Source organism: Heloderma suspectum, chromosome 14, assembly GCF_057233095.1.
Source record: "Heloderma suspectum isolate Gila_16-S chromosome 14, 16-S_ref, whole genome shotgun sequence".
NCBI lineage: Eukaryota > Metazoa > Chordata > Lepidosauria > Squamata > Helodermatidae > Heloderma > Heloderma suspectum.
In genome coordinates this window covers 23,143,972-23,158,015 of record NC_139471.1, presented here as the reverse complement: position 1 = coordinate 23,158,015, position 14,044 = coordinate 23,143,972, and the positions used below count along the sequence as shown (strand labels likewise).

Sequence of the window (14,044 nt, the reverse complement as noted above, 5' to 3'; positions counted from 1 at the left end):
AGGCGTGATGGGCTTCAGCTCCCAGAATTCCTGGCCAGTGGCTGAAGGATTGGCCATGCTGGAGGATCTGTCAGATGTCACTTCTGAGTTCCACAAATTATTTTTAAAATAATTTAAACTATTAAAATACCCCTAAATATTCATTACATGGATTTTACTGGCGGCGCTGATAATACTAACAATAGATGGGAGACAGAAAGTTTGTTGTTGTTTTGAAAGAGAGTTTCTGGTTTACCGTATGTAGTGAACGCTTCTCCTGCTTTTAGCTGCGGTCAACAGATAGTTCAGGTTTTTTGTTTTTAGAAAGGCCTATCAAACTTGTTTGGCCACATGTGTTGAAGTGCCCATGTTTCTTTTTATCTCACCATTGCCTCCGGCCAGCGGGATGACAGAGATGCACGTCTGTGCCGTGGGAAGTGAAGCCTGTCTCACACTACGTTCAGGTTGCGAAGAGAAAAATTATTGCCTGCAGGGGTGACGAGACCTGGGCAACTTCCTGTCTGACAGGAAGTCTCCTCCTCCCCGCCACCATGTTGGATCTTGCCAGTCTTAAGGAAGGCCTCCCCCGCTTTTGCAGCAGGGGTTGCAGATGTCTTTCACCCAAGAGCTGGATTCCATTTCGGAGAAGCTCTCGGGGGCCGCATCCCAGTGGTGGGTCAGAGGTGAAGGAGGTGGGGCCTCATAGACAAGCGATACCGGCATCTCATAGCTTAAAGCTCAGTAACTTAGGAGAGGAATTTCATCCTTTCAGAATGGGGAAAAGATACAGCATAACAGCCAGGAAACCACCAAATGGGGAAAGGGGTGGCGGCCAGGGGGAAGGGGCGTGGCCTTCTGGGGAACCTGAGGTGTGGCAGATTTGCTCCCGGGGCCTGAAGTTTCCCACCCCTGCTTTACAGTCATCCCTCCCCCCACCCCTGCCACCTCCAATCTGGCAGGGTGAATTTTCTTTGAGTGGTTTCGCACTACATCACCTCACCCCAGGTGGCTGCATTTCTTCCAAATTTTCCCAACAATATGGAACCCATCCCAGCCCTGGGGCATCACGGGGGGAAAGGACACAGTGGCATCCCACTGCTCAAGCCCAGTGGAGACGGGGGAGACATTGAGAGGGGGAACCTCCTTGTCGGCCAGAGGCCTTCCTGTACAAGCTGCCCTCATCTATGCTACAGTTTTTCCTCTTCATTTTGAGATTCCCCTGGCAGCCAAATTGGAAATGGTGCATTTAAAAAAAAATGGAGCTGGATGGAGGGGGACTGTTTTATTGGCCTCCTTTCTTCTTGTAATTGGTGCCAGTGAAGCAAGAAAGCACCGTGGTATTTGGAAAATGAACATAAGCAGGGGTTATTATGCAAATTCCCAAGAGCTGGTAATGTCCTTAAAGTAAAAAATGTAATTAAGAATTGGTTTCTGTTCTAATGCCTTCCAATAATGAAGCCGTTCGTTCTTCCATTTTTGCGCCGGGTAATTGCTTTTCTTCCCGCCCGCCCCCTGACACTCTCCCCTTGACCTTTTTCGTTGTTTGGTGTCTGTCCCTCTTCTCTAGGACAACAGCCGGCGAATCGAGAACATGCTCAAATTGTGGATTATCGAAGCCAAAGACCTGCCAGCGAAGAAGAAGTATTTGTGCGAACTCTGCTTGGACGAGGTCCTCTATGCCCGGACGACGTGCAAGTTGAAAACGGACAATGTCTTCTGGGGGGAGCACTTTGAGTTCAACAACCTCCCATCTCTCCGGAGCATGACCATCCACTTGTACAAGGAGACGGACAAGAAGAAGAAGAAGGACAAGACCAACTTCATTGGGCTGGTCAGCATCCCGGCGGGCTCAGTGACGGGCCGGCAGTTCGTGGAGAAGTGGTACCCTGTGGTAACACCCAACCCCAGCAAGGGCAAGGCCGGGGGGCCCATGATCCGCATCAAGTCACGCTACCAAACCATGAGCATCCTGCCCATGGAGATGTACAAAGAGTTTGCTGAGTACATCACCAACAACTACATGGTCCTTTGCTCGGTGCTGGAGCCGATGCTGAGCGTCAAGAACAAGGAGGAGATGGCCTCGGCACTGGTTCACATCCTCCAGAGCACAGGGAAGGCCAAGGTAAGGCCCTCGGTGTCGAGGGAGGGGATCGCGGTTGTAGCTCCAGTCAACTGTCCTTGGCCGCATCTAGGATCTTGGTGTGACCCCCTTTTGTGCGTTGTTCCAAGTCCTTGTTTGATTCTGGACCAGCCTCCCTCAACCTGGTGCCTTGGAGGTGTGTTGGACTACACCTCCCATCATCCCCAAGATGGTGGGAGTTGTGGTCCAACGTGCCTCCAGGCACCAGGCTGTGAGAGGGCATTCTAGAATGTTTTGCCAGTATAGAGAAAGTGGATTCAGATAAACATCCACCACCCCTCTCATCTCCTTCAGAAGAACACATTTCTACTTGTGGGAGGGCTGTAGCTCAGTGGTAGAGCACCTGCTTTGTATGCGGAAGGTTCCAGATTCAGTCCCCAGCATCTCCAGCTTGAAGCAACACAGGAAGAAGAGCTGGGGAAAACTTCACTCAGCCTGAGATCTTGTTCGTCGGAGTTAACACTTTGGGGCAAGATGGACCAGTATTAGGCAAAGTCCTAGGCTCATATAGGTAATCTCCGAGCTGCTTAATTCAGTCTCTCAACTGCATACACCAAAATAAACCACCCACAAAAAAGTGTATAGCTAGCCCTTCTACCCACGGCACACTGGCATGACAAATTTGTGGCTGAAAAAAGAACCAAATTTGATCAAAGCTTCCCTGCTGGTCGCCTGGAGGCAAAATTTGTGCACCCCAGGCGATCACATAAGTGGCAGCTTGCGAGCCATTTCTTTTTCCCTTCCCATTTCTTTTTTCCTTTCGTGTCATGACGGCTAGATTGTAAGCCTGCTATCGGGGACTGTGCTGTTGTTTTTAACTGTCCTTTGCTTCCTCGGTCCCCATTTTCTCAGACACAAAAGTCAGGCCTGCCAGGAGGAATGCGGTTGCCCCCCAATAACTGTCCTTGGAAGTCTCATTGGATGAGTTCTGTTTGCGTTTAGCATTTGATGGTGTATTATTGCTTGGCCCGTCTGGTTTGCCTTTTTAGTCCCGGTGATCAAACATGTTGTCCATTAAAGCATCAATTAGACAAAAGTAGGGGCCGGGAGGAGAAAGCCATTATCCAGTCAGTTATCGACTCTCTGTGCAAGTTGCTTCATGCTAATTGAACCTCTCCTTGACACGTTTCTTCCAGGACAAATACCTGGGTTATGTTTAGGGCTCGTGGGGGGCAGGGGATGTGAGCAGGCCCATTCTTCCAGCAGGCAGGACAGCCAAATCAGCACCTGAGTGACAGCTCGGTCTGACTGGGAATTCGACCCACAAGTCAGCAGCTTACTGGGTACAGGAGGCCCCCATGTGGATGTTGCAGTACTGCCCTCCGGCCATCTTTGGTGGCAGCGCTGCTGTGCACTGCCAGAGCCCCGAGTTCGAGTCTGTCCCTGCTGCGTTGTTGTGCCTTAGGGCGCAACCCTAAAAATGCAAAGGGTTGCACCCTTAATTTCCGGAAGAGGCACCAGAGGTCCAGCCTGCCTGAGTTGAAGGGAAGCCCTTTCTTCTAAGAGGCTAGCTGTGGCTTTTACTTGCCAGTGAGAGGAAGGCATTCTGCACAAGCACGGTGGTCCTCTTGTGCGTAATGCTTTGCATTTACCAGTCCCTCACATTGGAAATCAAAGCTGCACTCAAACCGGATGGCTTCAATTAAGTTCCAGGGTGGATGGTCACACAGGAAGGGATAAAGGCTCCCAAAAACCCGGGCTGGGTGCATAAAATGGACACCTGACGTGCCTGGCGTCTGGAGGAGAGCTCCCCACACCTTTATGGAGCTCCTGCTGATGCAGAGTTTCCTCCACATACTGGGCCCAGGTGTATCCCTGTTGTACAAGTAACCTAAGGGACATGATACGATCTGAGAGCTGCACCCCAGGAGTCCGGATGATGGCAGTGTTTCTGTCGTACTTCCTGCACCTTGTCTCAGCAGTCCTTGCAACAGCCCTGCAAGGTAGGCTGGTGTGATTATCACTTTATCAGGGACAGGAGCCTGAGCCTAGGAGATAAGTGGCTTGCTCTACAGCCTGTGGCCGAGTTTGGGGCCTGATCTGCAGCTCGTTCCCAAGGCGGGGGCCACACCTTTGGGGGCAGGTGAGAATGGGGAAGAAGTTTGTTCAGTCTGCGTTTTAAGGGAAACATACCTAATTTTCATTTCCCAAACCAGTACAAATGCAAATTATACTTTGATATTGGCCCTTCCCCAAGTTTTGCAGTGCGGTTCTCCAATCAAAAAATGTGTCCAAAAAGTACACATATTGGGGGGGAAGTACACACAGAAATGAATATATCAGTGAAAATAAAGTAAAAAAACACATTAAGTTAGGGAAAATTGCTTGCGTACATCATCCATACAAACACACATCTCCGGGGACAAATGCACATGAAAATGTGTCTGAATTTTCACCAGACTTTAAAAAAAAAAACGTTGGAGACTGGTGTGGGAACATAACAAAAGGAACTTAAGGTTGGGAAAACTGAAACTGAGCCAAACTGATGCATCCATCCTTTGCAGATCTTGAGATTGAGATCCCATCTTGAGATTTGCAAATCTTGAGATTTGCAAAGCAGGGGTGTGTGGAGGTGCTGTTTTTCAGCAGAAGGGATACTGTGTGGGGAGGGATGTTTAACCCCTCCACCACTCGCTTCTCCCCCCCCACCCAGCAACACTCCCCCAGCTGTTTTTACCCACACCATGTATCAAGAGCATGATCATAGAAGCATGCCGTACGGGCGTGTCGTCAAAGTTTACTGAGGTCAGCCGTGCAAAGCATTGTGGGGGTTCCAAAGCATGTTCTGAATGTGCGCATCACAGGGAAAAGTGGCTCGGGGAGGGCAAGCAGCCGTTTGCGCCAAATGCGTGGCTGGGGCCTTAGCTCCCGGAATCCACAACTCCACAGAATCGCCTCAGGGCTGTCTCAGGAGTGCCAGTGGCAGTGGAGAGCTGTGGCTGCCGCAGCACAGAGGCCTCCCCACAGGTCCGCAGCGCACTGACCACCATCTTGTGGTCGCCAAAGCAGCACGGTTTGCTAGCCCACGCGCAAGTCACGGCTGCCACATGGTTTTCCTCGTCCCCCACCATCCACCCGAAGAGACGAGCTACCTGATAATATTTTTCATAAAGAGCCGTTAGTCCAGCGAATTATGACTTTAATCAATTTTACGAGCACACGCGCACCAAGGAGCCCTCCCCTGCTCTTGGTGGAAATTACCTTCTCGGAAGAGGGTGCGATGTGGTGAGTGGCAGGTCTGGAGATAAGCGTGTGTCTCCCCCCTCTCCTTCCCTCCTCCGGTGTTGTCTTGTACACAAACAAGGAGGCATTTTTCTGAGCATCCCTGGTAGAGCCATTTTGCCTCTTACCAGCCGTTTGTATTCAAGGAGCGGCGAAGCTTCCCCACACAAATGTGTCGTTTGCGCGTCCTCTGTCCTCCGGGACATTGTGGGATGTTTGTGGCCTTTCTACCTCTTTGCATCCCTCCTCTCTCCCGTTGCCATTTCCCAGCCACAGGCAAGGGCCTCTGGTTGAGATGTAAGAAGGGTTGTGCGGGATGAGAAAGAGGTCCCATCTAGTCCAGTGCGCAAACAGTTGCCTCCGGCAAGCCTGCAGGCCTGGCGTGAGAAGGCAGTAGCCATTCCTTGCTGTTGCAGGTAGACTACCTCTGAACATGGCGGTTTCATTCAGTGGAGGCTGGTGGCTCCGATGTCAGTGGAGCGGTGAATCTGCTCCAGGTTTCTGTCAGAACTCTAAAGGGGCTCTCCAAGGTGCCTATCACACCTAACCATCATGGCTGGCAAAAAAAACCATGGCCAGACCTAAAGTTGACCCATCCCGCATCCTGCTTCTCACAGGGGACAATCAGATGCCCCCGGGAAGCCCAAAACTTGGGCACAAAGACAACATCCCACCTCTGCCATGTGTCCTCATCATCATAGGTGTATTGTTTCTGAACATTGTCACCTCTCGTGTGCGTATCAGTCTCCATCGTCAGAGGCAGTGATTGTCAGGTGGTGGGTGCTCCCACCCTGGAGACATTCAGGATGAGGCTGGATAGCAACCTGTCAGGGGTGCTCTGACTTGGATTCCTGCATTGAGCAGGGGGCTGGACTCGATGGCCTTGTAGGCCCCTTCCAACCCTACTATTCTATGATTCTATGATCAGGGGTTGGGGACGTACAGTGGGGTAGGGCTTTTGTGCCCCACTTGCAGGGTTCCCCCAGGCGCTTCGTAGAATTGCAGAGCTGGAAGGGACCTAAGAGATCACCTAGCCCAACCCCCCAGCTCAACGTGGGATGCAACTGATGCACCTCTGACAGGCGGCCACCCAGCCTCTGCTTCAATCCCTCCAGCGAAGGAGAGCCCACCGCCTCCCGAGGCAGAGTTCCACTACCAAACAGCTCTCACCATTAGGAAATTTCTCCTAATGTTTAGCCGAAAACTGTTTCTCTGCCACTTCCGCCCATTAATCCCAGTCCTGTCCTCGGGAGCAACAGAGAACAGGTCGCAGCTCATGTGGTTGGCAGTGGTGTCATGGTAAATATTGGGGTGCAGGCACTCATCATGAGAGTCCTGTAGGCACGCCCCCAAGTAGAATCTAAAAATCCAGGCAGCTGCATTGATCTGTATCATGGAACCAGTTCTCCACCAGGAGCAGGGATTTTGTAAAGCGGATGGGTCTGAATTGCCAATTCAAGACCAAAATACTTCGCATTACAGCAGGAAAAGGTATCTTGTTGTTGGGAAAATCCATTTCCCTCCAGCTACTGTGAGGATTGCAGCAAAGCTCAGAGGGAAATGGGAAGTGGTTGTTGGTTGTCAGTCCCTATGGGAACCAGAATGTGAGATTAGAAGCTTCCACCTTAGTCTGATCCAGTAGGGCTGATGTTCTTATGTACCCATCCTTACCCCATGGTTTCTTCATGAGTCAGCCCAAAACATCCATCCCCTTCTGACGGTCAGAAGGGCAACCCAGAGAAGGGCAACCCAGAGATGCAACAGGCACACTCTTCTACCAATGCCTCCTCCGGGCTCCAGGAGACGTTGGGTAACAGTTTACATGGTTTGTTGCAGTATGCTGGAGGTTTTTGCGTAGCACGCAGGTTTACGAATGGTTTCCCAAGTCACTTGAGTTCAGGATCATTGCCTCGGTGGGGGCGGGATGAAGGGAAATAGCTCTTGCCCCCATCTCAGCAGCCAAGTGGAAGGACCAGTTGGAAATTATTGTCATCAAACCCTGGGGAGGGGGAGGTGTTGATGACAGGGTGACAGCTGGACAGCCCCTTGCCACAGCAGCGCTTGCAACTTGTTTCAGCTGACCGTGACCCACCCTCCCACAGGGCTCTGGGGTGATCTTTGAAATACGCGCTGATCTCATTACCTTTATCATTAAAAGCCGATTAAGGTTAGGTCAATCCTATTCATGGAGATTGCTGATGGGGGGCAGGGTTATGTCTTATTTCAAAGTCAGTCTGCTTGTCATCAGCCCCTTATGACAACAGGTAGACCAGCTTTAACCCACCTTAGCTCTGCTTCTCTTTTTTGGATGAGCACCTCCACCAATGAGGTTTTGAATTTGCCAAGCCAGAGAGCAGGACTCTACAGTGAAGGCAGCCTGCCCCAACTTGGCGCCCTTCGGAGGTATTGGACTACAACTCCCATCATGCCCAGCAAGCATGGTCTTCCACAGAGTTGGAAGGGACCTCAGAGTTCACCTCATCCAACCCCCTGCTCGAGGCAGGCTCTGAAATGCAGGGCGTAGCTACAGCCAGGGTTGTTGCAGAGATCTGTTTAGAGTTTGGTAGTTTTCTTAGGTTGAGCCCCCCGAACTTCATTTTTGTTTCCAGGGAGGCACCCAATTTGATCTGCAGCAAGTCAGGCCAGTTTGCTGATTTTTCCTAATGTTTTGCACATTTTTCTGAGCAATTTGCACACGTTTCTGAGCAATTTGTGCAAATTGCAGCCAGGTTTGCACAATTTGGCCGAATTTGCCCAAATTCCGCTGTGATTTGCACAAGTTGCTTAGAAATTTGCTCAGATTGCAGAACCTGTGAGGTAAATGTGCAAAAAAGTTCCCAGAGCTTGGGGGGAAACCCGCTGCTCAGCTTGCCAATGCAAAGCAAATCGTAGATGTTGCAGAGCTCCATCGAGTAAAAAAAGAATCAGATATCCTGGCAACAGACATCCCTAGTGACAGATAGGGAAGTTGCAGGCACCTGACTGGCTCCAAGAGTCCGTTGGACTCCCCCCACTTGCCCAGCCCAAACCCGGCTCAGCCAACCACTGCCCCCGCCCGCTGAGTGAGCCACCATTTCAACGCAAAATTTGGGGGCTGTAATTTTTCGTATATCTCACATTGCGCACAATGTAAAGGGCCATTTCCGCCCTTTTTGTGTATCTAATGCTGCGGAAATGGCCCCTTACGGCTGCTGCTATGCGCAACATACATACACAAACATCTAGAGAGCCCATCTTCCATAAAAATGGTGGCTCGCAAGAAGCAGCGGGCAGCTGCAGAGTGCTCCCGGACTGCTCGCTGAGCCCTTCAGGGGCTCACACGGCCCGGCTCACACGGGTGAGCAGCAGCTCCTCGAGCTCCCACTGAGCACAGAGTCGGGTGAGTCCGTCCATCCCTACTGACAGAGGCCATCCAGGCTCTGCTTAAATACCTCCAAGCAAAGGAGAACCCCCAAGAATCCTGTCTGGGCAGGGTAGAAGATGTGCTTCTGCCCTGTTCCCTCTCACTGCCCCCCCCAGTGCCACCATGTGAAGCACCATGGAGAGCTCCTTTAGAGTTCTGACTGGTTTGGACTGGACCCCAGAGCGGATTCACTGCCCCGCCAACGTCAGAGCCACCAGCCTCCACTGGTTTGCTAGGATATTTATTTGCCGAAACTGAAACCGGGGTAACAAAAGGCTGGGAAGGGTGTGGAGGAGCGGGGAGTGTGTGTTCACCTTCCTGCCTTCCTCGGGACTCTGATCATCTGCTCAGAGCTGGAGACTAAGCCCATGGCTGCTGCAGCCAATGCAGGCGAAATGTTCCACCACTTTAAGTGCTAATAACCCATCCCAGCACTAATGGCCGTGCTACTAATAAAATCTGCCAACTTTGCAATCCAGTTAAGCCCCCGAGGGCTGAAGTCAGGCCTAGAAAGATGTCCGCCACTGGTCTCCTCTCCCTCATCCCGGCAACGTTACGTGGGGAAGGAGCGGGCCCAGGAGAAGGAAGACGGGGGCGCCCAAGACATCCCGGCGCGGTCCGCGTGTTGCCCGGCTGGCTGCATTCCTCGGGGGCGGGGGCTTTTTTTCTTTTCTTTTTTGCTTCGGAATAGAATTTGGCTGCGACTTTTGTCCACCCCAAAACGTAGCTTTTAAAAATTGAATGTTTGAAACATCTCTGTCCTGCCCTTTGGCAAACTAGCTAACGACGCGCATTAAGATGATCCATTTAAAACGTACGCAACAATGTATTTTACAAAAAGCAACATCAGCAACTGAAGCAGCAGTAAAAAGGGGCCAATAATAAAGCAACTGGAACATCAGGCAGGAAAGTCAGATATGAACAGCAAGGACAGCACTGAGAGATTATCCGCCCAAAGCTTGGGAGGAATCAGCATCTGTTACCTGGCATTGGAAAGCAAATAAAGTTGGCATTGGGGTGGGGAACCTCAGTATTCAGGGCCCAGTTTGGCTTTCTGGGGTTCCCCCAAAGGCCCCACCCCCTTCCCCTGGCCACACCCCCATTCTCCCAGCCCCCATCATTCAGTAGTTTCCCAGCCTTTGTGCAGTTCCCCCCCCCCCATTCTAAATGGGGGAACTGCCTTTCCTGGGAGTGAGTTACTGGCAGGAATCACTTGAAGCGCAAATATCCCGGTATTTGACCACGACCCTTTTCCTTTGGCCCCGCCTCCTTTGTTTTTGGCCCACCAGAGAGCTCCTCCCACATTGAGTCCAGCCCTCAGGATGAAAGCCATTCCACACCTCTGGTCAAGCCCCATCCTGCCACTGGTGAGAAGGCGCCATCTCTGGTTGCCACCCACCTAACTTCTGATGGCGGAGGCACCCAGAGCAGCACGCCTGGGGAAGATGCGGGCCCGCTGGCCGATGCAGGCAGGAGCAGGCGTTCCTGCATGCAAAAGCGCTGCCCGCTCATGAGAAGAAGACATGCTGTTGGTCCACACAATCTGGGCACCATTCAAGGTGCCGGTCGATACCTGTCAGAACCTTCCATGGTAGGAGTAGGGGATATTTAGCCCCTCCAGATGTTGTTTAATTCCAGCTCCCATCGCGAGTGTTCAGCGATGATGGGAGATGCAGTCCCACAATGCCTAAGGCAGGCTCTCCACCCCTGCTAAATGGCTCAAGAGCCCAAGTTTCCTGAAAGACCGCCTCCCCCCGCCCATCATCTCAGCTTTGCAATCTTCATTGGAGGCCTTAGTCCCCATCCTGTCCCTTCACCAAGGTGTTAACCACGGCAAGGCCTTTTCGGTTGTGGCCCTCTGTATGTGTGGAGTGCCCTCCCCGTGGACTGAGCCCATTGGGCACAGCCCAAACACTGATATAATTTTGCCCAGGCCTTTCCTCATGCAGCGCAAGCTATTCTTGATTATAGTGTTATCCGGGGATGGGTGAATGAGCAACATTCGGGATTGCTAGGAGTCTCCTAACGACATCTCACCACTTGTCTCATGGCCCATCCCTGTTTGGGTTTGCGATCTCTGCTCGCTCTGTGCAAATGGGAAAATTGCAAAAATGGAACAGCGATCGAATGCGACACTTGCGCAGAGTTCCCCAAATTTGTGCAACTCCCCTCCATAGACTAAAGTTGGACTTCTAGTCTGTAGAGAGAAATTCATGCAAATTTGGAAATGTGTACAAAATTGAACAGGGAAAGCTGTGCAAATCAAATGCAAGTACATTCCAGCCATTTGCAAACATTTTCAGTAGATACGTACCTGTGATCGCGTTTAGGGCTTTGAGCAGTACATGCTCAAATATTTTGCGACCAAAAGTGAAATTCTCGTATAACTCTAGTTTTATTCACTTTGCGGAACACTACGGTTTGTTTTAATCACTCCTTTTCCCATTTATTTTTTGTGTATGCTGGGGCGGGGCAGTTTTTCTGCCATGAGGATTTTTATCAATCAAGACCATTTCCCAAAGAAAATCATGCAACGAAGAGCACAGATGGGTTTTTCTTTCTTTGGATTTGCAGCGGGGGTGGGGGTAGTGAGTGAATGGTCTAGCAACATGAGGAGAACATGGTGTGGGCCTCAAGGTCCCATCACTCACCTTGGGAATGGTTGTTTGCAAAAAAAAAAAAATTAAAAATATGTTCCTGCTAGCATTTCCCCAAAGTAGACTTCGGGTGATGCCCCAAGTCATTTCTGTAATATTATTCCATTTGTTTGAGAGATGTTTCCCCTGCCTTCCTGCTGTGTGTGTGTGTGTGTGTGTGTGTGTGTAAGGCAGCTTGAATAATATTAAAAGAAAGCAGGTACTGACCGTCTCACCTAAATAGCAGCATGTATCCTAGTAATTCCAACGCTGGCCATCACCATCCCCAATGCATCGGGCAGGGAGGGGCTGTCTTTTTAAATGAATAAAAATCATTAAATAATTATTAATGTTTAACTACTGTTACATTTAGAAGTGCCACCTGGATGCTCCTGCATTTATCGCTTTATGGATTTTTTTTGTTTTGTTTTTTAAGATGGGGGGAAATTAAGTGCAAAACTGCTCCACAAATTGGTGGAGGGGGAAGTTTCTTGGGTGACACAGAGAGATAGAGACACAGAGAGAGAGAGAACGAGTCAGCAGTGTACACACCATATTCTATTTCAGTCTTGCAGAACTGCACCCCCTCAGCCCCCCAAGGTCAACCATGGGGTGCAAAGGGATGATTTCGATTGAATGCAGCAAAGATGCGTTCTAAAATGCCACCTCTTTCTCCCCCTTCTGAAAGTATCTCTCCATACTGGTGTCTTGGGATTAAAAACCCCATCTTGTCCCCCAGTATCTCTTTTTGGCATTCATTCCTCCCCCCACCCCCTGGTCAAAGGGGGAAAAGACATTGGGTTGAACTGCTTCTTAAAGAGGGGCAGACAAATGGGGCAGCTGCGTTGTGCCGTCGATGCTGATTGGCTGAGCCAGCCTCAGACTGTTCCAGCTGCTCCGGGGAGAAACACTCTTGGCCAGTTTGCAATGCAGCTTTTGCAAGGGAAGGGAAGGTTGTCAGTTTGGCTGGGATTAAAACCTCACGTGGCCTCTGGGGACCAAGTAGCTTCACCAGGCAACCTAGAAAGACAGAGACCCTAGAAAATGGGACGTGGAGCATGCCAGCAGGATGACAACCAGCAACAGGCTCATCTCTTCCTAGCACAAAGACGAGGTGGTCCAGTCTGAGGAGCATTATTTTCCCTCAAGCAAGTGTGCTGTTCTTTCTCAACCCTCTAAGTGTTGCAGTTCTCTTGCCAACTTGGGCGGTGGGGGGGAGCACAGATTCCTCTGCCTAAGGAGCTTTTCTCCAACCAATTCTCTGCATCTTGACTAGGCGGCACACAGCTTTTTAGCACCTTCAGCCGCAGTCTCTGGAACTCCGCCACCTTCCTGTTCTCTCCGCCACCCTGTGTACATTTCAATTCCGATCAGCGGCGTGGCCTGACGAAAGGTGCTGATTCTTAATTAGCGACGTCCGACCTTGGCTCTGTCTTGCGAGCCGCTCTTGTCACTTCCCCAACATACTAATTATCTCGGGAACATTGAGTTTTACAGCTTCTCCTAGAACCCGGGGTTTGGCCGGTCTTGTCAGATGGAGAGGTTCTTGGCCAGGAGAGAGAGAGAGAGAACAAGGCTGGCGAAGGGACTGGTGAATTCTTCCTCTGAATTGACATCATGTGTCAAAATGCTTTTATTGCTGGAGGTGTTCCGAGAACAAGGTCTTTGCTGAACTTCTGGATGTGTGTGAATGCCATCATAATCCTTGCGAGTCCTCCTCCCGAGTAAACGTGACTGACAGAGAGCCAAGGAAAGTTGTCCAAGAGATCAGTTTCTTGGATATGCATTAAGTGTGCGCGTGTGTGTGCCTGAGTGAGGGAGAGATGTACACCCCTCAATTAAGCAGTCAAATATCACTCCTTCTAATAGCAGTTTAAAAGTTAAAAATCTTTAAAAAGAAAACTCTAAGAGGACAAAAAATAAGCTAACAACCCCTGAACAGGATGCTCAGAGTAGAGAGGAAAAGTGCAGCAGTGGCAGGGAGGGATTCGGAATGGAATGCCCTTCTGGGAGGGAATTGCTGGCTGGAATCCTAAACAAAAGCCCTTCTTAATGCTGCAGCATTTTGTTGCAGTTCTCACTGGTATTCTAGAATAGCTCCCCTCACATCTCTCTGTCTGAGAATATAAGAAGCTGCCTTATACTGCGTCAGACCCTGGGCCCATCTAGCCCAGTACTGTCGACACTGACTGGCAGCAGCACTGACTGGCAGCAGCAGCTCTCCAGGGTTTCAGGCAGGATTCTTTCCTACCGTACTTGGAGATGCCAGGGATTGAACCGGGACCTTCTGCTTGCAAAGCATTGAACCATGTCCACCTTCTCCTCCTAAGCCATTATCCTGGTGCATTGAAGAAAGGTATCTGAAAGCTGAGAGAGAAGGGGAGGTAATCAGACAATTGGATAATCTGAGAGAGACCCTCCCTCAAATGCCCTTTCTCCCAAGATCTGCAGAGGGGAATGTCACTGCTTTCCCCTTCTGCAAGGGAGGCCTCTGGGCCTTTGAGACACTGCAAACCATTCCACCAGTCTCTACACTCTTCTCACAACTATTTGCATGCAATCAACACCCTCATGCTAAGCGACAGCTGCCATGCTTCAGAGGCCAAGAAGTAAAGAACTGGCTTTGTGTAGTATTTGCTCCGGAGAGGAATGGCCTCTCTGTGA

At 50.5% G+C, this 14,044-nt stretch overlaps 1 protein-coding gene across 6 annotated transcripts in view; it reads left to right on the top strand.

Moving 5' to 3' along the window:
* The window catches only part of DAB2IP (DAB2 interacting protein), a 259,030-nt gene that overhangs the window by 214,336 nt on the left and 30,650 nt on the right, over positions 1 to 14,044 (top strand). For all 6 annotated transcript variants that reach the window (XM_084821269.1, XM_084821271.1, XM_084821267.1 and 3 more), the window contains one exon: positions 1,547 to 2,101. In XM_084821269.1, coding sequence (XP_084677395.1) covers positions 1,547 to 2,101 — 555 coding nt within the window. The remainder of the gene's footprint in view (positions 1 to 1,546; positions 2,102 to 14,044) is intronic.